The sequence below is a fragment of the Cupressus sempervirens genome, chromosome 10 (genome assembly GCF_028749045.1).
Source record: "Cupressus sempervirens isolate cs-2001-9-10 chromosome 10, ASM2874904v1, whole genome shotgun sequence".
NCBI lineage: Eukaryota > Viridiplantae > Streptophyta > Pinopsida > Cupressales > Cupressaceae > Cupressus > Cupressus sempervirens.
Genome location: NC_143127.1, coordinates 116,122,217 through 116,148,900, shown reverse-complemented (window position 1 = coordinate 116,148,900; position 26,684 = coordinate 116,122,217). Strand labels below are relative to the sequence as shown.

Genomic DNA, 26,684 nt, shown 5'->3' with positions numbered 1-26,684 from the left:
TAGCTTTTTTACTCCTCAATGATCTCTGATCATCCTTCAAAATTTTCTCTCACAATAATCAATCCTTCTTCTCATTTATTTGACATCAAATCCATCACACACTTAGAATTTGCAACTTGACTTCTTATATATACCATTCAAATTATCAAGTTGACTCATTCACAAGTTACATTTACCAATAAACCATACATTAGTTGGCTACAAATATTACATTAAACAAATAAAATTCATTTCACAAAATAATGAAATCCTTCATTGGTCGACCTTGCTCAGTAAACACTGCTTCAGAAATAATTTCCTGAGTTAAAGATCTCCACTTAGTTAACATTATAATATCTACAAAATCCTTTGGCTGCTGAGTGAACTCAGTGAGAACTATTTTCCTTTACTGTTCACGAGAGCTTGGTAAGAATTGTTTTCTTCCATATTTCCCTTTGATGATTGAGTAAGCTCGGTAGACACTAAATTGTCTTGCTTAACCTTGAAAGCTCAAGAATAACTTTCTACGAAAGGTAAAGCCTAAGAATGCTTAGTAGATAGTGTAAACCTTCTTTGCTAACCTTCTAAGCTTGGTAGACTCTATCTTTTTCCTTGCTAACCAATTGAGCTCGGTAGACTCTCTCTTTTGCCTTGCTAACCAATTGAGCTCGGTAGACTCTATCTTTTTCCTTGCCGACCAACTGAGCCCAATAGACTCTGACTAATAACTAATATGACATTTGTGTAACATCAAAGACAACACACAATTGAACAATTGTATCCAAAAATCTCCCTCTTTGGCATTGATGGTAACACAACATGTCATAGCAAAATGAAATTTGAAAACAAGTCTTTATTGATAGAATGTTTTACCTTCTTTCATTTTGATCCACAAAACTTCTCAAATATAGTCATCTCTGTCTTTCATAGTAGTCTCTCCCTCTTACATAAACTCTCATTTGTTTTTTTTGCAAATTTCAGAAAGATATGACAATAAACTCTCCCTCTTTGGAAACACATGCCAAAGATAACACAACTTCAAACTTAAATGAAATTCAATGTACCTTAAGTACTGATTCATATGCAATGCCTTCATTTCTTTGCTACATCAATTGATAGATCTCCAATTTTATTCTTATTGATGCATCACTAAAACTATATTTTAGTGAGCTTCAGATAGGGGAATGACCCCTAACTTACCTCTTAGATATAAGAATGCATCTTTAGGTAAAGGCTTTGTGAATATGTTAGCAATTTGTTCTTTTGTATGGACATATTCCAGTCTGATCTCCTTATCCTGCACCAATTCTTTGATAAAGTGATACTTTATAGAAATATGCTTGGTTTTTGAATGCATCACTGGATTTTTGGATATGTTAATTGCACTAGTATTGTCATAAAACATAACAACAAGTTCTTAGATTTCTTCCTTCATACCTTCAAATAATTGTTTGAACCAAACAATGTTTGAATAGTTTACTACTACAACAACATATTCAACCTCTGCTGTGGACTGGGATGTATAGTTTTTCTTTTTACTTGTCCAAGAAACCAACCTCTTTCCAAGAAAGAAAGCTCCTCCACTTGTACTTTTTCTGTCATCAATGTTCCCTGCCCAATCTACATCAGTAAACACTTCTAAATCTAGATTTCCTCCAAGTTTATACCATAATCCATAATCTTTAGTTTCTTTCAAGTATCTCATGATCTTTTTGATTGCCATCATGTGATTTTCTTTTTTTTTTGCTGAGAATCTTGCTACAATACCAACTGTAAGAGAAATGTCTAGTCTTGTGTGCACTACGTACTGCAACTTTCCAATCATAGATCTATACAATGTCTAATCCACTTCCTTTGATTCATCATCCTTGGTAAGTTTCAATCCAATACACATAGGAGTCCCAACTAGTTTGCAGTCTTCCATACCAAACTTTTTTAGTATCTCCTTAATGTATTTAGATTGAGTGATATAGATGCCATTCTTATTCTACTAAATTTGAAGACGAACAAAGGATTTGATCTCATCAAACATTGACATTTCAAATTCCTTGTTCATTTGTTCTAAAAATTCTTTGCAAAGATCATCATTTCATATGAACAAAGTATCATCTACAAATATTTCTTCCAAAACAATCTTATTATTAGGTCATTCCTTGATATAGAAGCTACTATTATCATTAGTTCTTTGAAAACTAATTTGAATAAGATAGTTGTATAGTCTTTCATACCATTCTCTCAGGATTTGTTTTAGACCATACAAAGCTTTATGCAATTTGAAGACCATGTCCTTCTTCTCTAGATTGAAAAAACCTCCAGGTTGTTCAATGTAAACCTCTTCATCAAGTATACCATTGAGAAATATTGACTTGACATCCATTTGATAAACTTTGAATCCTTTGTATACAACATATGCAAGCAAGGTTCTAACACCTTCTAATCTTGTAATTGGAGCAAAAGTCTCTCCATAGTCTACACCTTCTTCTTGAGAGTATCCTTTGCATACTAGTCTAGCTTTGTTCCTTGATACCTTACCATCTTTATTTAACTTGTTTCTAAATACCCACTTAGTTCCAATCACATTTTTGTCTTTAGGCCTAGGCACAAGAGTCCATGTCTTATTTTTCTCTATCTACTCTATCTCTTCATTCATAGCTTCAATCCAACTTTCATTTTCTAGTGCATCTTTGACATTTCTAGGTTTAAAATTAGCAAGTAAACAAGTGTCTTTCAACTTACTTCTTGTCATATTTCCTTTACATTTATCTCCAATTCTTTGATCTGGTGCATGATGCCTCCTTACATACTTGGCTAATACATGTTCCTTTCCTTTTGAATGCTTTGCATTTTCATTCTCTTGCACTTTAGCTTTAGGTTCTGGTTGCTCAGGCTTGGTAGCTATTGATTTAGTAGCTTTTGTTTGCAACTCAGGTCCTTGGAGCTTGGTAGGTATTGGCTCAGTTTGAACTTCCTACAACTCAGGTGTATTTGGTATTGTATCAGGTTCAATGTAAACAAATCTCCTATAATCTTCTAGTTCCCTTTTGCTTTCTTCTTCAGTTCTTTCTACAAACTCATCAACTTTCACATGTGCACTTTATATGACTTTGTGGGTAGAAAAATTCAAACATCTATATGCTTTACTTTTGCAAGAATATCCCAAAAATATTCTTTCATCACCCTTTACTTCAAATTTACCTTTTCTAGATTCTTTCAAAATGTAACATTTTCTCCCAAATACTTTTAGGTAACTTACATTTGGTTTGTAGCCATACCATAACTCATAGGGGGTTTTGAATGAGTCCTTCTTCAGCTATACTCAGTTCAAGGTATGAACTGTAGTGCTGATAGCTTCCTTCGAGTATTTGATAGCAATGTTCTTTTCAATCACTAAGGTTCTTGCATAGTCCATGATAGATATATTCCTTATTTTAGCTATTCCATTTTGTTCAAGAGTTCTAAGTGCTAAAACCTATCTTTTAATTCCCCTTTCAATGCAAAAGTTATTGAACTCATGTGAAATGAATTCACCACCTCTGTCTAACCTTAAACATTTTAGTGTTTTTCCTATTTCCTTCTCTACTCTAGCCAAATATCATTTGAACTTTTCAAATGCTTATGATTTCTCTCTTAGGTCCATGACAATCATCATTCTTGAGTAATCATCAACAAAAAGAATGAAGAATATTTCACCAGTATAACTTTCAATTCCAATAGTTCCACATAAATCAGTATGCACAATTTCTAAAACTTATTCAGACTTATAGGTTTTACTTTTAAATCTAGTCTTTCCCATCTTACCAATTTGACAATTCTTGCATAGACCAACCTTAGGTTTCTTTATGTTAGAAATGCCTCTTACTTTCCTAAATTTACTTATTTTCACCAAATTATCAAAGTTCACATGACACAACCTCCTATGCCATAACCAACTTTCTTCAACTTGAGCAATAAAACATGAGCATTCACTAAGTTCAAGATAAAACAAGTTACCTTTTGTTTGAGTGCTTGATCCAATCAGCTTTCTTTTTCCATCCAACAATCTTGCCTTACCATGCATGAATTCCACTTTGATTCCATTATTGAGTAGCTATGCCACACTTAACAGATTGTATTTTAGTCCTTCTACCCAATTTACATTATCACATACAAGTTCCTTGGTTAGTGAGATTCTTCCTTTTTCTTTTATGCAACAAGGTTCATTATTACCAAACCTTACACTGCCACCACCATAATGTTCAAAATGTTCAAACTTAGTTTTATCACTAGTCATGTGATGAGAACAACGACTATCTATAATCCATGTATCATTTTATCTTATATGAGAAATAACCATTATTTCCTCATCATTATCAGACTCATCCTTTACAACAATGTAAACAATTTCATCTTCTTCTTCTTCATCAAAATCATTAGAATCTTTAGCCATGAAGCATGTTTTCTTACCTTTATTCTTGAATGATTTGAAGTCTTTCTTGCCATTGCACTTGTGACCTTTCTTCTCATCCTTGTTTTTCTTATTTGGGCACCTAGCAGCAATATGTCCAATTTCTTCACAAGAAAAATAGATTAGAGGAACTTGACCTTTGTATTTCCCTTTGCCTCTTGAATATTTCCTTGCTAGGAGAGCTTCAACCACCTTAAGATCACTATCTGAACTCTATTCAGATTTTTCATCACTATCTAACTGAGAATCTTTTATCTTCTTACCTTTCTCCTTGAGTGAAAGTTTGGCTTCAAATGTTGATTCAATGTTCTTGGTAGCTGGAACATAATTAGTATAGTTATCTAGCTCAAATTTAGTCAATCTTCCAACTATGGCCTCTAAATTTATCTTATGATTTGCTTCACATCTTCTTTCTTGAATTGCAAAAACTCTAATTGCATAAATAGGAAGTAGAGTTCTAAGAATTTTACTTATAACTATTTCTTCCTTGATATCTCCTCCAGATGCTTTGATGACACTAACACATGCTTTAACTCTTTCAACATATTTTGCATTGTTTTTATCTTCTCTCATCCTCATTTGATCAAATTGGCCTCTCAAACTTTCTATTTTGGCTCTTCTCACATTATCATCACCTCTATAGATCTCTTTTAGCTTGTTCCACATTTCAAAGTTAGTTTTACAATCCTTGATGTCATCAAATTCTTCATAACTTAGGGCAGATGCAATATCTATCATCATGTTGTTGTGAGTCTTCTTTTCACCAATATTATTGATAGATAATGTACCAGCAAGTTTTGCATATTTTCCATCAAGGTACTTCAGTCCTATATCACCAATAGAAGTTAGATGAAGTCTCATCAACCTCTACCATGCTGAGAAGTTGTCCCTATTAAGTCTTTGAATTTCCCTCTTATAAGACATCCTAATCTTTAGCTTAGATGCTTGAAATCTTTTTCTGCAAGCATCAAAAGCTCTGATACCAATTGTTGGAATTATAGATGGAGTAAATAAGAAGATGAGTGAATCAATTACCACAAAAAAAATCCATAGATACCTTAGATGTCTTAAATAACTAGTTACTACTGATACTTGGTAAACACTTCACAAAATGTTGTAACTCAATAGATTAATTTGTTACTGGTCTTTAAGCATTCATAGTCATTAACATGTATGCAAAAGTAAATAACATGAACACAAGAGACACCAGATTTAATGTGGAAACCCAATATGAGAAAAACCACCAAGTAACTACCTACCAATTTTCACTCTTCTAAAGTGAGCCTTGTTAGGAGCCAACCTGGTTAAAGGTTATGAAACACACTATTAGGTGTGACCCTATTAGAGGATTTAATCACCCTGTTAAGAGTGGTCTTGCTAGAGGTCTTTAGAACAATTCAACTAAACTATCACCTTGTTAGAGGATTTACAAAATGGCTACTAAACCAACTTTGTTAAGATATTTTGAAATCACTGCTACAATGGTTAGAAAGTAACAATGACTTAACCTTAATATGATGCAACTGAATTTTTTGATTAGATATCTCTATTATCCACCAATAGATCCTCCTTGATCAAATATAGCTTTGCTGCTCCTCAATGATCTCTGATTATCCTTCAAAATTTACTCTCACAATAATCAATCGTTCTTCACATTTATTTCACATCAAATTCATCATACACTTAGAATTCACAACTTGATTTCTTATATATACCATTTAGATTATCAAGTTGACTCATTCATAAGTTACATTTACCAATAAATCATACATCAGTCAGCTACAAATATTACATTAAACAAATAAAATTTATTTCACAAAATAATGAAATCCTTCATTGGCTGACCCTAGTCGGTAAACACTGCTCCAGAAACAATTTCCTGAGTTAACTATCTCAACTCGTTTAACATTGTAATATCTGCAAAATCCTTTGGCTACCAAGTGAACTTACTAAGAACTATTTTCCTTTTTTGTTCATGAGAGCTCAGTAAGAACTATTTTCTGCCATATTTCCCTTTGATGACCGAGTAAGCTCAGTAGACATTGAATTGTCTTGCTTAACCTTGAAAGCTCGGTAACAACTTTCTGCACAAGGTAAAGCCTAAGAATGCTTGGTACACACTATAAACCTTTTTTGCTAACCTTCTAAGCTCAATAGACTCTATCTTTCACCTTGTTGGCCAACTAAGCTCAGTAGACTCTGTCTTTTGCCTTGCTGACCAACTGAGCTTGGTAGACTCTATCTTTTGCCTTGCTGACTAACTAATCTCAGTAGACTCTGACTAATAACTGATATTGCATTTGTGTAACATCAAGGACAACACACAATTAAATAATTGTATCGAACACCAGCATGGCAGACCCTCTTTTGACCTTGCTACTGCTAGATGCCATTTTTTCTTGGTAGCTTGAGAGAACTTCAAAATACTTTTGCTGGAAATTCTCTCGAAGTTTCTTTGATCACACTAAAAATACCTCTTCGCAATAGCACTTGAAAATTCATAGTAACTAATAAATTTATTTCCACCCCTTTTGAGAAAATTTTGCAATTAATGTATAGTAAGAAAGTAGATGTGTTGATAGACTCTCATCCATTACATAGCATTGATTACTCAACGAAATCTTTATGACTCGGTAACCATAAGTGCCTTTGTTACTCCCAACCTTGCTCGATAGAGTCTATGACCCAACCTTACTCAGTAGAGAAGGTAACTTGGTAATAACTAACATTGATCTTGCTTAGTGATCCCTTTGTATCTTGTATAGGGATTTGGATCTTTGTATCCTTTCTATTGGAACTGATTTGGATGTCTTTTTTGATGGCTCAGTTCTAGTTCTTCCTTGAGAACTTAATTGGAAATGGTAGATTCACTCAATGCTTGAGTGACTTGACCATCATTTCTTGGACCAATATCCTTGGTAGACTTAGGAATCCATTGCTATCTCATCTTCTTTCAAATGTTATCAGCCTTTGCCTGCTTCTCATCTTCAATTCTACCAATATTCATACAATTCTTGGCAAGATGACCAAGTTCTATACAAATGAAACATCTTTTGGTGATATCTATTTTTCTCATATGAAGTTTAACACAATTCATACCAATGTATCTAAATTCTCCACAATAATGACATCTACACCAGGTATTGTAGTTGCAACCAAATCTTGCTTTTACAATTTCCTTCGCAAGATTCAATGTCTTTGTTTTGCATTTTGATGCCTTGTGTCCATGTTTCTTACATTTATGATAGTTTCCTTCAAGTCTTAGTTTCTCCTTGCATTCATTAGTCCTATGACCATGCTAATTTCAAATGTAGTATTTTCCATTGAATTTTGTTTTTCCATTGCTCCAACATTTGTTTGATGTATGACCTGTCTTGCAACAGTGATTGCAAGTGGGTCTTTGATTCTTTTGAGAAACTTGTTTGGAGGATTCACCTTCTTCTTTGTATCCAATTCCCACTTTTCCTTTTTTCCTATAGTAGTTTTGCTCACTTAGTTGATCCATGTCTACTTGATATTTCATCATTCTCTCATTTGTTGGCTTCTCAAAGTTTAGATGATTACTCAATCTTTCATTGATTTGTCTTTCAAATTTTAGTTCATTTTTTATTCTTTCATTTATTTTCCTTTCAAAATTTAGATCATTCATCATTCTTTCATTTTCAAATCTTAGGCTCATGATTTCATCATTTGCATTAGAGAGTTGATCAATAAGGTCTTCTCACTGAAGGGATTGGTTCTAGATTTCATTGTTCCTTCCATCCATTTCTTCTTTTATCGTGTTTCTTTGCTCCAAGACTTCGGATAACCTTATTGACTAAATTTCTTGTTCTCCTTTCAGGTTTCTTACTTCTTCTTGTAGGGAACCATTCTTCTGTAGGAGCTCCTTGATTCCATCATTTGCTCCATCTGAGTTTCTTGAAGGGTGAAAGTATTCAATTCTTTCTCCAATGTAAAGATGGTCATTAATTTGATTTGCAAGTTTCTTTCTTCTTTTTAGGGATTGGGAAAGTTGGTCCTTAGCTTTCTTGAGTTGGGCTATGGCCATTTCTAGATCCAACTTTTCATTGTCAATATCTTTGTCAAGTCTAAATATCTCCATATCCTTGATCTTTACTCAAGTTGTTAAACTTTCTCCTGAGAACCACACAGCTCTGATACTAATTGTTGGAAATATTCAAGACTATGCTAAGTTACTAAGAGGAGAGGGGTGAATCAGTAACTCCTAAAACTTTAACAATTTTAATCAAATAATCCAATTAGCACTTGATTCATCATATTTGATCTAATTGCATCCATGAGAAATTGAAAACATGAAACAATCCATAATACTTGAACAAAAGATTTAGTGACCCATAAACCTTCCAAATAGAAAGTAAAACTGGGATGGGGATGATATGCACAAACTTAAGTACTGTAGCATATATTTGGCCTATTAAGGCTTACATTGATCACTTCTAATGATTTTCCCTATTAGGAGCAATTGGGACTACCAGGTAGACCTTGTGAGAGGATTTACAAACATATAATGAAGTATGCACTTGGTAAAGAGATTTATGAAAGACTATTAGGTCTACCTTGTCAAAGGATTTTGACTGGTTCACCTTTAGGATGAAGCAATAGATCTATAATTTGCAACTGAGTTTTCTGATAGAGATTCCTTAGTGTACTGATCACCTTTCAATGATAAATATGTCTCTATTGCTACTTATACTGTTACGACCTTTACAATTCTTTATCTGCTACATTCATAACTTGAACTTTTCACATGCATATTTCACATTCGTATTCTTACATTGGATTATATATATATATATATACATATATATATATATATATATATATATATATATATATATATATATATATATATATATATATATATATATATATATATATATATATATATATATATATATATATCCAAATATACAAACAACAAAGTCATCCTTAATACAAGTTAACACAAATATTACAAAGTTGGCCCACATGAAGATACTCGGGTTCTAAAGATTGACTTGGTGAGGTTCTAATAATTGGCATCCATTTTCAATGCTCGACATCATCATGCACTTGGTAGATGTAGAAGCTTAGTCCACATTGATCATTTTAAAGTAGTCTTGAACTCGATCTACACTAGTGACTTGGTAGATATTGTGCAACTTGGAAAATGTTGAATCACTTGGTTAGCATAAAGCAGCTTGGTTAATATTGGCTTCATATCACATGAACTATGAACTTGGTAGACATTGCAATGCTCGGTAACCATTTATAAACTTGACGTATACTAAAATGCACAGTTTAAACTGTTGGACTTCACACTAACTAAATTACTCGATAACCACTAGAATTAGTCCAAAGGACTTAGTAGCAACTATGGAACTTTATGGCTACTAAATTACATGGTGAACACTATAAATTGTTCAATAATCTTGGTAGCTATACAAAATCTAAATAAGTGTGTGTCACTAATAACAAACTTGACTAGTATGTCAATAGTAATATCCAATCATTTTTTTTTGGCAACTTGATCTTTATTTTTCATTTCCCAACAATAACACATGGCTCATCATCTCCCAAATATTCCTATCCAAAATCATGTTGAAAATAATCTTGAAAATATTTTCTATGGGGTGTAGAATGGAATGAAGCCCCATAATATATTACCCATGAAAAAATAATGTTATCTAAACATAAGATTAAAATTTTTTGTAAAGTATTACTTGCAACATTAGATTTCTTACTGTAACCTTCATTTTTGTCTCTTTATTTAGTTTTTTGAGACCAACAATCTTTCTTCAAGCGATCAAGCTTTCCATAGTACTAATAATATTTCTATCCTAAAGATTGAGAATATCCTTTATTTGACTTGCCTCATGACTAGTCATGTGAAGGCCCTTTTCCTTTTTGCTTTGTTCTTCCTCTATTCTCGATGTTTAAAGTGGAACCCGATGAGGTTGAATATTTACCTATTCTTTTACATCACATTTCCTTGCTTAGGATAACACCAACAACTTCATCAAATTTCTTTTACATCGCATTTCCTTGCTTAGGATAACACCAACAACTTCATCAAATTTCCTTTTTGCATTGTTCTTCCTCTATTCTCGATGTTTAAAGTGGAACCCGATGAGGTTGAATATTTACCTATTCTTTTACATCGCATTTCCTTGCGTAGGATAACACAAAAAACTTCATCAAATTTCAAAATACTTGAAGAAAATACAGAGTTACTTATAGCCATAACCAAGCTATTTCAACTTTCTAGCACAGAACATAAGATTAAGAAAGCCCTAACCTCTTCATCAAATGAAATTTGCATGGATGTCAACTAATTGGTGACTATGTTAAATTCATTTAAATGATTTGTCATAGATCTTTGCTCACCCATTTTAATATTAAATAAATATTTCATAAGAAATACCTTATTCAAAGTTGATGTTTTGTTGTATAATGTAGCCAATATCTCCATCAGCTCTATTGTTATGTTTTTCTTTGATATGTGTGTAAGTGCAAGAAGTTGAGTCTCACTTTTGGGCAAAAAGTGGAAGGGTTTTTCCTATTTTTAAAATTTCTTGTCAATTGATGTCAAAATTTAAGGCATTTAGATATTGAATATAATAAAAAACTTCAGAAATAAAAATTTTAGTGTTCGAAATCTAATTTTTGATTATGCAATTTATTTGTGTACCCATATGATAGATTTTGTTTTTGGTATGGATCTTTAGAAACTACTTTTTCAAAAAGCCTATTTTAGGACCATAACTCACTTGTGTATGGATACCATCATTTGACACAAATAAATGAATTTTTGTAAGTCCTTTTAAATGGAGTTGCCTAATAGACCTAAGATTGATGATGAATAGCTTTTTTATTCTTAATTATTAATTGGCTATGAAGGTAAATTTTAAAACCTGTCATGTACAGACACCACAATTTGATCAAAATTTCACTTTTAAAAAAAAAATTCTTTCTTTGTAACCTCAAAAGAATTGTATGTAGATTGATGACATATAAATTAATTTATGAAAAATTATAAAATAAAAAAGTTATTAAAGCTTTAGTGAACTTCACTATTTTGCATTTAGGTTCCACCTTTCATTAAAAAATAATGCAAAAATGATAAATAAAATCATAGCACTATAAAATTTATATTTCGAAAATCAAGACAATGAGAGCTCAAATGGGTTTTTATTTCATAAAAAATATTTGATCGGGAAGACCCTCTTAAAATCATGTCATGGTGTGAATTTGTCAGTTTAATGCCTTAGTTAAATCTTGAGAGGGCAAGGCATAGGCTTAGTCTCACCAAACCTATCCTAAACCAAAATTTGAGGTAGGAGAAAAAATATCCTGCCCCATGTTGTAAGAAATAGGAACCCATTATTTGATACTCAAAAAACGGGTACCTATTTTGAAAAAGTCAAATCGACATATAAAATCCCCCCCCAAAAAACAAAATTTAATTATTTTAGAAATGGATAGCCATTTAAAAATAATAATAAATGGGTACCAAGCTTTTACTTTTCAAAATGGGTACCCATTTCTAAAAGATACAAATTTTTTTATTCCTTCAAAAATGGTTACCCATTTTTTGAAAATAAAAAATGGGTACTCGATTTTGAAAAAAAATAGGTGCCCATTTTTCAAATTTCAGATCATGTACCCAAGCCTAAAACAAGTACCCATTTTGAAAAATTTGGTATCCATTTCTAAAAATGCACGATCTCAATCAACAAACTTCTATGGAATTGAGACCCAACTCCTTGCTTCTACCCATGTTGAAAGTTACAGATGGTGCAAGGCACAGTCAAATAGATTTCAATGCCTTCTTATCCAAGATCTCCTAAACTTCATTTGTTGTAGTTATCTATTTCTTTTTTGTTCCTTGTAATTACTTCCATAGATCCTTTTAATACAGATAATCTAACAATTGCATTTTCCCTATCTAAAAATTATGGCCATTGAATTTTCCAATCTTGATTCTAGAATCCTCCATTGCTCCCACTCAAATATCAAAATCTTGTCAATCTATAGCAAAAAACCTCTCTCTGATACCAGTTGTTAGGATTTGATAGATTGGGAACAATAGAAGAATAAATAGTTATATGTAGAAATAGAAGAAGAATAAAAATGAACACAAATAGCACACAGATTTAACATAGTTCACCCCAAAACTTTGGCTACATCCACCTACATAGCCTTCAACCTTTCTATTATCCGGAAAAAATGTACATGAATATTACAATGCATTATGCATCTTAGCCACTTATAACTACATGATCAATCACCACATAATAAAAAATTATACTTTGGGTCAACACTCATAAATTTTTACTTTTCCAAATAAAAAATAGTAGTATTGTGCTTCTTCATAAATATGCAAGAAGCATTGATTGAAAAAATTATTTAGCTTTATGCATTTAATTGTAGAGTAAATCCTATGAATAGACACTAATTAAAAATGTATTACATCAAAAACTCCTCATGTTATATTTTTGCAAGAATTTGCCTAAGGGAAAAATTCACCCAGGAACTAAGAATTCAAACACAAGGACAATTGTAGACCAAAAATAGATATGATCAATTAATTAGAGCATGTCTTAATACATTTCTCTATTCAGTATATGATGTGCAAACAGACTAGGAGTGCCTATATATAAAGGCTTCTCAGGAAGCACCTAGAATGTCTCTAGAAAGAACTAGGAGATAAGATAAGGATCATGACAACTAAGCATATGCTTTATCCATCATTCTAGATGAGTGGATAAGAATGACAAGCTTGTAGACACCATGTGCTTAATTAGTGTGCTAACTCTCATGTTTTCAACATGACAACTCACAAGAGTACACATACTCCTAGGTGGCTAATAAATAAATATTAAAATAATACATTAAACTAAGTAAACTTAAGTTTAAATAGTAAATACTTATTTACACGAATACCCCCCCTTAAGTGCAACATAGAGGAATGCCCTTAAGCTTATGAAACTAGGATGAAATGCAAAATGGGTCCTGGGTACTAGGACATGTTAGGTACCCATGTACATAATGATATGCAAATTTCTCATAAAGCATGGAAAGAGGGAAAACCTCATGGGAAAAACCCTCCCCCAAAAAGAGAGATGAAAAGGGATGCATGGATGGATGGAGTAATCTAGACACCCCCATAACAACATACATCAAGTATATATAAGAGAGAAATGGAGAAGGACAAAAACCCCTAAGAGGAAAAAGTCCCCCCAAAAAGGAGATGAAGGAGATGAGGTATTCCCCCCCTTCCTGCCCCCCCCCCCCCCCCTCTGCCTCCCCCCCAAAAGTAGTGTGTCGACAAGTGAGAAATTCTCCAACATAGAAGCTAATCCATGACCTTTGAATGATGTTCGTCCACTTTGGAAGAAACAAATGTAAGGGTAAAAAGGAGATGCATCCCTTGTATGGAGAAGGAATCTCTAAGATGAACGATATCTCTAAAACCTGTTCAAGTGTCCCTGTGTTGATATTGATGATGGCTTCCTCCAAAATTGCTAAGAAGAAGTGTAGATCAAACAAGGAGTGATGTAGAACCTATTTCAAAAAACCAACAGTCTTCTCAAATGACAAAGAGACCTCCTGCAGATGTTTTACATAAGTATCCATAATCACATTAGCCCAGAAAGATTGATTATGTAGAGAATGGACATGAAGATCAGAGTGTGCCCTTGCAATAAATGTAGAAGGATCATCCTCAGCAAAGAGAAGTGATAAATCATCAAATAATTTCTCCAAATCTGTTGTGTGTGACTCCATGAACAAACTTTGAATATTAGTCAAGAAGTCATCACCTAGAAGACCATGTGTACCCTGATGTGCTGAAGTACATGAATCTATCACCATGGCAGTGAATGAAGAATTTGCCTCAAAAAGAAGATGAATATTCCCAATAGTGTCTCCCACATCTTCAATGTGAGACTCCATGAATAGGCCTACAAGGGTAGAAAGGAAGTCATCGCATGAAGGTAGAGTAGGAACACATAAAGGGTCCTGCTACACTGAATTCAAAGCATTTGTGGCAAGAACATGATCAGTAGGAGAAACAAGAGCTGGAGGAGTGATCTCATCTGAAGAGGATGTAGCAACAATAAAGGGTAAGATATCTTTTGGTAATGGAGTAATGTTTGGATCTCCATACTTCTCCCAAAGATACATCCAATAATCATGTGGTGGCCATATCTTGGAAACCAACTTACAATAATCAGAACAAGAGAGACTGGTAAGAATGATAATAATCAGTTTGCCAATAGGTGGTTATTCTTTAGTGTCAGAGATCAATTTGTTGGAATGTAAATAAGGAAATACTTCCTTATGCTCTCTTCTAAGATGATCAAGGAGTCTATCACTCCATGTGTGATAGTTGTTGTTTGTCAACTTGGGTCTAATACCATACCAACACATGGAACAATACTCCTCTTATATGATGGACCAATCAATGTGACCTCCACAAAACAAGAATAATGAATGAGAGAACCCCCACTAATGTATGATTTAGCCACTTGATAGCCACTCGCCAATTTAGGACCTATTTTTAAAAGTAGTATTTCTATCTACAAAACCTATACTATGATTATAGATGTGGAAACTAGAAAAAAAAATTGCACTTTCAAAAAAAATGGAACCTGATTTAAAGTCCAGATGAGCCTGTATTAAGCATTTTAAGTGACAAAAATTGAGATTTGTGAGTTGCAAAAAAATTTAGAAATAGAGATGTCAAAATTCCTGCATGAATGTGTAGATTACAAAATCCTACCCCAAAACAAAAAAGAATTGCTTGCAAAAAGGATTCCATATGAGGGAGATATCGTTGTTTGAAAATCGCTGTTGCTGTTATTTTTTTTGAATTGTTGCCACACCTCCAAAAATCAAATGGCTCTAGATTTTACCTTAGACGTCTGATTTGGATGAAAAAAAATCTGATTTGGGGTTCTTAGACCTTCTAAATGTGATGCAAATATCTGATTTGCACTAGCAAGCTTCAACCTTCACCTACAAAAAATCTCTCCTATGGCCCTATGGCCAAAAACATTTTGAAAAATAATGTAGATCCAAAAAGAACAGCAAAGATATAGATGAAAAAAAAGTAGATCTAAAAATTAAATGTATAGATCTGAAATGATCATATCAATTCTGTAAATTAGTCCTTTGGGTGCTGATTTGCAAAAAAAATTGCCTCACAATCGACTTTGGCCTAGGGTAGGAAACTTTATAGTCGATCTTCACCGAATCAACATTTTGGACATAATGGCAAGGTCAAATCTGGTTCTAGATGCTCCTAATTTTTGTGATACTCTAGATTCGGTTCAAGGTTATGAAGCAAGAATGGTTTTGAATGGCTATGTGATGAGAAAATCTCCAAGCTCTGATACCATGTAAGAATTTGCCTAAGGGAAAAATTCACCCAGGAACTAAGAAGTCAAACACAAGCACAACTGTAGACCAAAAATGGATATGATCAATTAATTAGAGTATGTCCTAATACATTGCTCTATTCAGTATATGGATTTAACATGGTTCACCCCAAAACTTGGGCTGCATCCACCTACATAGCCTTCAACCTTTCTATTATCCAGCAAAAATGTACATGAATATTACAATGCATTATGCATCTTAGACACTTATAACTACATGATCAATCACCACAATATAAAAAATTATACTTTTGGTGAACACCCATTAATTTCTACTTTTCCAAATAAAAAATAGTAGTATTGTACTTCTTCATAAATATGCAAGAAGTGCTAATTGAAAAAAATATGTAGCTTTATGCATTTTATCGTAGAGTAAATCCTATGAATAGACACCAATTAAAAATGTATTACATAAGCAACTCCTCTTGTTATGTTTTTCTAAGAATTTGCCTCAGGGAAAAATTCACCCAGGAACTAAGAATTCAAACACAAGCACAACTGTAGACCAAAAATGGATATGATCAATTAATCAGAGTATGTCCTAATACATTGCTTTGTTCAATATATGATGTGCAAACACACTAGGACTGTCTATATATAAAGGCCTCTCAAGAAGCACCTAGAATGTCTCTAGAAAGAACCAGGAAATAAGATAAGCATCATGACAACTAAGCACATGCCTTATCCATCATTCTAGATGAGTGGATAAGAATGACAAGGTTGTAGACACGATGTGCTTAATTAGTGTGCTAACTCCTATGTTTTCAACATGACAACTCACAAGAGTATGCAGACTCCTAGGTGGCTAATAAATAAATATTAAAATAATGCATTAACCTAAGTAAACTTAAGTTTAAATAGTAAATACTTATTTACACCAATAATTTTACCTATCAGGGTTTAACTGTTTAGTCTTTTCAAGTGCAACACATTGGCACATATTATACGTCTAGTGGTTTACACAAACCCATCTCTCATGACAATGTATAAAACACTTAAAAATCATTAGATAATGCTCATGGAAAAATATCTCCTACTTGTCAATATCTCTTGTACCAAGCATAAAGATTTGTTGAAAAAATCAACTCAAAGATGTAGAAAACAATTTGATTTACCAGTCCTAGTTTTAAGTCAAACAACTAATGAAATCAATATAAGGTAATTGGTTCCTTGTCTCTATTGAAAGTTCATGTGGTTGTTAAATACCAATCCAAAACATGTAAGGGAAATAAACTAAAATATTATAGAGTTGTTGTTACCACACTTGCCCACTTGGATATCTCTTTCTTATAGGACAACACTCTCCCAAACCTCAAATAATATCATAGTTATCTATTCTTGGCATTGCAATTCATTGAAATTAGGAGATTATTTACATCATGAGAAGAAATCACTAAAAAGTTTCTTCGTATTACACCAATGAATTATCTATTTTAGATTTTACATTATGATAAAAATAAAATTAGTTGTAAAGATCTAACACTTGGATTAGAGGCCACCAACCATTGGTTCCTCAGAGTGTTGCATCCCTGCAATGCAATGGAGGATGCATAAGCTCATTTTGAGTCACTAAATAATAGTTCAAAACATAGTCTCTCTTATTTGCAAAGGAAAAGATATCCCTACAAAAGGGAGGGTAAAAATAACTAGACAAATATATTTGAGGTTGATTGTTATTTTTACAATCACCATTTTAGAGGGTACCCAAAAAAAGATGCAAGATGGAGAACTAGAGTGAGTTGGGTTGAATTACTAATGAGTGGGGGGATGAAGGAAGCTGCAACAAGGGAAATATTGAAGGATGTGTAGATATTAAGGAATTTTATGATTTTCTTCTAGAGGCTCTTCTCTAGATGTTGCTATAGTGACCTTGCTCTCTCATAAATCTTCACTAGATGGATTGTGGCCATGTTTAAATAAGGATCCTCAACCACTCTTCTACTCAACAAGAGCATCCTCTAGTAAATGACAAGAAGAATCATAAAGAAATTAGAGCACTTTATTGAAGTAGCCGCAAATAGAAGTCGTCGTTTTAGGAATTGCAAACAAGAAATTTTAAAATTATATAAAATCTCACATCATGGTTAATTTACCCTTGCACAAAACAACTCACATGAGATTTAACAACCTAAAATTTGTACACATTGATTCAATCATTTAGAATTTGTAATGATTTCAAAGACGTTCACTATTAGTAAGCTCACTGGGGCGCTGGGGCAATCTTTGTCAAGAAAAATTAACATTCAAAAATTGAAGGTTTTGAAAAGGGCAACATAAATATACTCAATAAAACATATGTCTGAAATACCTTGCTTGATCATGTGCTGGCATGTTGAAGCATTCAATATATCTAGATTTTGTCAACTATAGACCTTGTCAATGAAAATTTCTAGTAGATTTCTATGCATGACTTCCAATCGACATATTGTAAATGCATTGGACTTGATATATATCTTCTGTGAATTCTCTATCCTCTACATAAACACATTAAATAAGTCTGCATGCACTAGTGTCACTTAATACGATTTTCTCTTATTATAATTTCCTCTTAAAATATTTAAAACCCTCACAAAATTGCCATCCACCAATTACAAAATACAAAAAAAATAATGTGAAAAAAAAAGGATATTTAAATAATTACATCACAAACCTTTGATCCCAAAATTAATACAATTAGGAATGTGGGAACGTAGGGACGAACTAGAAAAAAATAATAAAGAATCACTTTTGTTTTGGATTCTATATTAGATTTCATTTGATATATATTAAACATTTTGTACATAGCTTTTTCTAAATGCAGATATGCTGGTAAAACTCACTTGCACTAGTTAAAGTTATTTGGTTGGTGTGATGTAATCGGAGGAAGGCCCACCAGTATGTATTGGTTTGGCCTAAAAAATTAAAATGGAAAGAAGCCATGTATAGATCTAAACGAGACTAAGAGCCATCATGTGTAATAGTGATGACATATACCAATGAATCATTAAAATTACTGTATAGATTAGTAGGCTAATCATGAGCGTTTTACTTTGATGTACAACTCAAGTGGATTGAACTTGTAAATCCCACGTTGACTAGTAACAAAATGTAAGGGTGAGGGAGAGAAGAGATCAGATTTGGTGCTTGGAAGACGCTTGACTTTTCCCAACGTTCCCCATGAGGCAAGTTTGTGGCCGGTGTTCAGACCCCGGAAAAATCGCCTTTCGTCAAACACGACTTTTTTCAAAGTCTGGATGAGAGAAAACCCACCGCTTTTCCCTTCCCTGGTCTACATCCGTGGGCTATTGACTCTTGACTCCCAAACCCTAAAATGTCATTGTACAATGAATGCACCACGCTTTTCTTCCCTCCCAAAGACTAGTAGCCATTTCTACAGGGTCCCTTCCACCCTCTTGCATATTTTATCTACTATTTTAATGACGGGAGCGGCGTGACGAAGTAAAACAAAACAAACTCTTAGAATGGGTTTGACTGCTTAATTGTACCACGTTGCGAAATTAGGGATTTGCACTTCATTTGTCACGCATTTAATGGTTTAATTCATTACAAGTAGAACCATTGAATACATTATCCTGGTCAACGGTTCGCATGTCGTCATTGGTGACATAAGAAGGGCCGCTGACTTGTATATAGTTTGAATCCGGGCTAGGCCATTGCCAAACAGAGGCTGTGTTACAAGATTTGGCCAAAATGAGCAAAGTTGGGGCTTTCTATTCTGAGAATTCCGATGAAATGGACTGCCATAGAAATGAGGTGCGTGAGTGGTCTCTGTGACTATGTTCTCTATTTTTCTCCTCTCTTCCTTGTCTTACAAACAGATTTTCAATGGACAGCTTGTGGCTGAATTAAGACGCCTTAGCGAGGAGAACCAGAAGCTTAAGTCATTGATCAATCTTGTTAGGGGCAACTACCGGAGCTTGCAAGCCCAACTCACACAGAAACAGGTATTTAATTTTGATGACCTTTAATGTACGCCAAGAATGTAAGAGTGCTTGAATGGAGAAATGTTAGATGTGTTTTAATTTTTTTGGGAGGTTTCTAGATTTCATTCTTGCAATCTATCAGTATAGCTTTATTCTTTTGTGATTAATTATTTTGATGCATCAGAGTATGCTGTTAAAATCCTATGATCTATTTATGAAAATTTACTTCTCTAGCTCACTATCTTCAATATAGATAATAGCTCAAATATTTAAGGTCTTTAATGTAGATCTATAGAGAATGACTGCCGAATTTGTTTCGAATTTGAATTGTCTTGAAATTGTTTGCATATATTTTATCTGTATCAACGTTTTCTATGATCCATTATCACCTTGTCTTTTCTAGATCATTGTCTCAACAATGGATTATAGAGTATGATCCATGTTCTTACAATCCATCGTCAGGATTTTTTATTTTTTAAATTAATTATATTGATGGGTGTTTTAACTCTTTGAAGATCTTTCTTATAGACCAAGAAAGTAAGACTGCCTAATTTGTTTTGAGATTAGTTTTTTTTTAATTCAATTATTTTTATCTATTTTCTTATCAATATTTTAGATCATGCTCTATGATCTACCATCACAACTTTCATGTTCTCTAACTTCCTATCTTGATCATGATAGATAATGGAGTATGAGCCATTGTCATAATGTCTTGTTAATAATTCATGAACTCTGATGCAAAAGAGATTTATGAAAACATCTCAAGATTTTTTAATTCATTAAATTCCGAAAAAAATAGGGTAGACTAAGTAAACTACTTATAAGCAGAATCTTTCTTTGCTCTGAATTTTCAAATTTTTTTTAGTTGATTGTGTATTTCCCTAAACTCAGTATTAGAAATCATAGCTTTATCTATCATCATAACTTTTCTCTTTTCTCTTTTCTAGCTCATTATCTTGTCTGATCCATTATAAACCTGACCACAATCATATGAAAAAGTCTTAATTTGTATCTTAAATTGGAAAGCTTATAGACTTGATTGCAGTATCTCCGAAAACATATTTATGATCGAGCAGGACTTCTTTTGTTTTTTAAGCTCGCTATACTAAATGATAAATCATGGCAGTTCTTTCTTTCACTAATTCACTGTCTAGATTATAGATACTAAAATGTGAATTGCAAAGTCGATGGAAAAATGTTACACTGTCAAAGTGAACTGTCCTCATTTTATTCGTTTTGTTTTGGTGTTTATTTCACAGGAAGAGTATTTGGGGTCGTTCCCCAGCTCATTAGGAAAGGATTTGACTCTAGGCAAGGATAACGAAGAGGAAACACATAGCGAAGGACATGGGCATCAGCCAACGGATCATAGCGAGGATTCTAGCTCTGCACATTATGAAAGTTCACAAGAGAAGAATTCCAAATCGTCCATGGGAAATGATCGGCTACCCAGTAAGAAGAGAAAAGTGAACTACGAGTTGGAGCAGATCACAAATGTTCAAAGCGATTCATATGAACAATATAACTCTTTACCCAACAAGAATCCTCACGCAGCCATCATGAATTCTGACCATCCGCAATTGCCGGTCCCTAAGAAAATTGTAACTGTGCGAACAAGATCAGAGACAACCACGGTAACGTTTCATATCTCTAACACATTAATTTATTATTCTATGCATCTCTTCCATTCTCTAAATTCATCTCTTCTTTTGACTACTTATGACCAAATCAATATCGATTGCTTGTTATCATATATTTACAAATTTATTGAATTCAATTTTATAATTAAGGTTTTAAATGCATTATCTTATTTATTATAAGATTTTAGAGATTCATATTCTAGGATGGATCATCATAATGTTAGAGACGTCTCTCTCAAACATTTTTCTATAAATTGTGACTTGAGCTCCTTGTGAGAACTCTATGATTCCTAAATCAGACCCACCCCAACTTAGCCTTTATCTATATGGACATCTGCCCTCAAATATCTTTCTCTAACATTATGATTGTTGGAACGTAGAGTATGATATGAAACATTCCTCTCTGACATTTAAGTGTGATCTAAATTATCATTTTCTAAAATATAGATCATGTGATATGATCTGACACATTGATATTAGAAGTGAATCTCCTTCAAATTAATGATATCACCGTAGACTCATAGTTCTATATAAAACTACAATACAATGTAGCACATATAATGAAAAGAAGTTTACATTTTAGCACTTTGTCAGATTTTGAGTCAATTTTTTTCATGACACATGACGACCTTTTCTATTTTTCCCAGGTAAACGATGGATGTCAATGGCGCAAATATGGACAGAAAACAACAAGGAATAGTTTGTGGCCAAGAGCTTACTACAAATGTGCGGTTTCGTCATGTCCAGTGAAAAAGCAAGTACAGAGATGCAGTGAAGATCCCGGCATTGTGAGCACAACTTATGAGGGAGATCATAGTCATTTGGTGAGTGCAGCTGCCATGGCCACCATGAACGCTGCTTCGAATGAGAGTGGTGAAGGTCAAAATAAAGGAAATGAGCTCCCCTTCCATCCTTCCATTGCCACCATCTCTTCAATGGGCTCTGCTCCCACCATCACTCTTGACTTCACCAACAATCGTATCCCCACTTCTGACCCTAATCCAGTACCACACCCAACACGCCCACAAGCACATGGAGGAAGTTTTTCTCAGATCCACAGCTCTCCGTATAACAGCAATACGAATTTTAGTCAATTGGGGTTCGATCCAGTGGCCTCCATCAAATCAGATCCTAATTTTACTGCAGCACTTGCTGCTGCCGTAGCCGCTTCTATACTCCAAATGGGTGGAACATCTAAGGGATGAATGTCATGTAAGGTAGAAATTTACTACCTCTGTATAATACACACGTGATGTACTATTATTTATACTCAATGTTCTTGTTTAATATCAACTGGAGATATCTTGTTGTGAAGAGTGAAAAGACTCAAGAGATCTTTTATTAATACCCAACTGGACGTATCTTGTTTTGGAGAGAGAAAAGCCTCAAGGAAGTTTCATCTCCATTTTAGAGTTCATTTCTCATGTTGCAGACTTGTACTCAATGCCCACCATTGTTGTATTTGTATTTTTGAGATAGAACTGAAAAGCCTTGAAGAAGGATACTTAGTGTCAAACTGTCTTATATGTTTCACTACTTGAGATACTTCTAATTCAGAGAGCCGTTGCAGAAAGGCTCGTCTGTTTGAATGTTAAAGGATGAGTTGGTTGAGCAAAACGAAAAATACGAGTAACATAATACAGAATCTCAAGTGAAAATAAGAATCGATGAATGGTGTATTTGACGTAATCTAAGAAGACTTAGTTAACTTTCTATTCCTTGTTGAAATTGGGAAACTATAGAATAGAATATCTTAAACATGTGATACATATGTAGAGACACGGTCTCTGCTTAAAACTGTAGGGATGATATGCAGAAATAAGACTTTGTCGTATGTTTGATGCTATATGTGTGCAAAAGTAAAGCAATAGAAAACAAGATTTGAAGACGTTGGATACAAGCAATGTATATAATATTTTTTTATATGTAAGTTGCTGCCATGCGAACAGGTCCTGTTTTTCATACATTGTCTCGTCTGCTCACGTAAGTCGGAGAATATAAGATGGTAGAGAGTGAGCCAAAAGCACAATGTTCGATAATGAGAAATAATTATGCATGAACCTGGACTGTAGTTTTGATCATTAAGAAAGAGAGAAAATCTTCACGAAGTTCTGTTACGAAAATTCTCATTTAATGATATTAAGAATATTATATTCGAATATTCAGGATACTTTTTAATGGCAATTTTAATTCAAAAAATGTTCTATAAACTTTTTTACATGATTATAACAAAAGGATAATTTAAAAGTTATTTCATTAATTTATGAATAGTTGATGTTTTTGATAGATTAGAATGGAGCTATAAAGATGGGGGGGCTGATTCCAATTACAGGCTGCTGAAAATCAGCTGGCAATTATTCAACAGTGATTGATCCCACAAACTTTCTAAAAATTAAAAAACAATCAATCTTCATATAATGATCACTATCTATATTATCAGCATGTTTAAACCCATTCATATTACGAGTCTAAAAATCAAAAGAGCAAGTAACCTTAAAGAGACTACCATACATACTATGCCAAATCTCATTATATGTATAAGCCCATCTTGACAGAGAGTATATGTGTATGATCATAACAAAAAAAAATGAATTAAAAATACACAGGATCCCCTCTTTTTTCCATTCATTATCCTTTGTTATTTTCTCACCCTCTTCTTTGTGAGGTTTATCGAACAAGGTCTTGGACAAGTCATCTGCTAGGAAGCTATATAGTGAGCATATGGTCTCACTTTCCTTCACAACCTTAGCATCATCTTTATTAACCTGTAGAAGATAAAATTTTGTTGCCACTAAATGTATGACCTTAGTCATAAACTCCATAATAGAGTTATATTTCTCATACAAGTTCTCTTGATTTTTAGCAAGGTCCTTGAAGGAAGCTTCCAAATTGTTAAACTTCTCATATATGATTTTGAATTCTCCTCTACAACTTCCCTAGGGGTACCAACATTCTTAACCTCCTCTTTATTAACAATCCTCATAGGTGAGCTAATCTCACTTCTCATACCCAAATTTTTTTCAGGGTAGGATTCTCACTATTTAGGGTATTAGAAATGTGGGAAGGCCTAGGGTTCATAGGATTTTCCTTTGTTTTAGTTTCATCCTCACCATAATTAGTACAGAGAGCCTTCATTTTTTGTCTTCTAGTGAAATTTTTTCTTAGTCTTCATGGAATTAGAGCTAACAATAGTTTCCTTTTTGGGTAGTTTTTTGAACTCTTCCATCTTTAATCTCTTCATGGATCTCCTAGTGCTTTTCTTGCTCCCACTAGTATTAGTGTCAGAGTCAATGATATTAGTATCCTTCACGTGATCTGAGGAACCCTTAATAGATAGAGCTTTATTCCTCTTTGAAATAAACCTAGGGCTTAGGTTGGTGTAAATTTGAGGAGTGGTAATGGCATGTTGGTTATCAATAAGGAGCCTTGGATGAAAGTCTCAACTAGTGGGTGGAGGGCCTAGCGGTACTTAAATAGATGAAACATGAAGGCTTGGTATAGAATATAGAAGTCTTTCCCTTCCTCCCTCTGTTTCCTAACCTTAAAGACACTATGTTCTATAGAATGGAGAAGGAGACGTAGAAAACGAATCAACTCATGATTTCTACAATGATCTAGAATTGGGATTTGATGGTAATATAGCACTTGGAAGAAATATTTAAGATTAATATAGCTCATAATTACATAGTAGATGCAATCCCATTGATCAGGAAGATCCTCCCTAGAAAAGCCACCTTGAAGATGTATTGGTTCCTCCTTAGGGAGGATAAATTTCCACATGCTCACCTCAACCATGAACCTAGCTTTTTTTCCTTTTCATTTTACCCTCAAGAGGTAGTCTTCCTACCTTGACTATGACTTCCTCCATGATCTCAAAAGAAATCATGTTCACAGTGACCCTGATGTTATCCCAAGAATCAATAAATTGCATGGAAATATGCTCATTAAACCTTTCAATCCATTCCATGAATGGCACAAGGCCACCTTCCCATAAGTAAACCCATGTCTCTTTGTTTCCTTTAATGTATTCTTTAATTTCATGAGGTTCAACATCGTTAGAATTTCTACCCATATATTCCATCTCATCAAGATCAAGCACCAAATCCTCAGCTCCCAGTAGCATTCCCTTGTTGTAGATGAAATGATTATTGCAAGCATACTTGGAAAAACTACTAATAAAATCATTTTTTTTGGTAAGCCAACTTACCATTTTATAATAATGAAATAGAACCTTACCATAGGGCCACCATGTCATCATACAAATGGAGTGCATATTTCCCATCATGCTGAAATGGCTCTAAGTACACCACCTTTTAGCTTGAACATATCAGGGTAAGTTGTAAAAATGACCCATTCTTCACACCCTTTCCTTCTTGACAAAATCTCTACAATTCATCCTTTTCATGTGAGCATACAGCTATTGAGTATATTTTTCATACAAAATAATAATAAAAACACTCAGAATACAATTAGTGTCATTGTGTCCTTTATCCCATAATTTATGTCAGCCAATGGGACCTATCATAGGATGCCACATGTAGTATAAAATCATATTGAAGTGATATTTAAATTTCTTCATTACCCAAAATGGTTTGGGTAGATAGTGGGATATCTTTGATGTCATTCCAACATTGCATCCTATTTGAATCATGTCCTATTCTTACCAGATCATCTGCCACATTATTGCCTTCTTAGTAGATGTGGTGTAAAGCCACAGTTTGGAGCTTGTACATAATGGCTTCAATATCTTGAATAAGGAATTTGATTTTGCAACTAATACTTTTTTCACCTTTTATTGCATTAACAACTAAAAGGGAGTCTCCTTCAATTGCCAGCCTCTCAACCTCCATTGAAGATACAATATTCATACCCCATAGAAGAGTTGTGGCCTCATCCTCATTGGATGATCTTGTGCCAAAGCTTCCAGCAAAAGCCAACACAAGCTTTCTCTTCTCATCTAGAATCAATCCGCTAGCAACAACCTTCTAGTTATTTGTTGATCCATCAAAATTAAGTTTTAGCCATGTAGAAGGTGGATGTTTCTCAATGGTTTTGTGTCTAGAAAAGATTTTAGAGTTGTCAAAATTTTCTATGAGATGAGAAAATCCCTATTGACCCACCCATTTCTTATCACATTCCCTAGGTGGGCAGGGTGGGGCGAGGAATTTTAGTTCCAAATATCACTACACTCCCATAGAATATTCATAATCTAAAAGAAAACCACAAATGGAGAAGATGCCTTACCTCTAAAAAT

General features: G+C 33.7%; 1 protein-coding gene across 1 annotated transcript; it reads left to right on the top strand.

Moving 5' to 3' along the window:
* Window positions 1-19,485: 19,485 nt before the first annotated feature.
* Window positions 19,486-22,946, top strand: LOC149532866 (WRKY transcription factor 42-like). The gene is made up of 4 exons (XM_089806458.1): window positions 19,486-19,620; window positions 19,701-19,811; window positions 21,050-21,424; window positions 22,078-22,946. Exons 1-4 carry the CDS (start codon window positions 19,558-19,560, stop codon window positions 22,633-22,635), a joined length of 1,107 nt encoding a protein of 368 aa, XP_089662584.1. The 5' UTR covers window positions 19,486-19,557; the 3' UTR covers window positions 22,636-22,946.
* The last annotated feature ends 3,738 nt before the right edge of the window (window positions 22,947-26,684 follow it).

Bases quoted from the DNA above. Each gene is read 5' to 3' on its own strand.
- LOC149532866 (XM_089806458.1), top strand. From the start codon at position 19,558: ATGAGCAAAGTTGGGGCTTTCTATTCTGAGAATTCCGATGAAATGGAC. The intron at 19,812-21,049 runs GTATTTAATTTT...TTTATTTCACAG, and splicing joins CCCAACTCACACAGAAACAG to GAAGAGTATTTGGGGTCGTT. The intron at 21,425-22,077 runs GTAACGTTTCAT...TATTTTTCCCAG, and splicing joins CAAGATCAGAGACAACCACG to GTAAACGATGGATGTCAATG.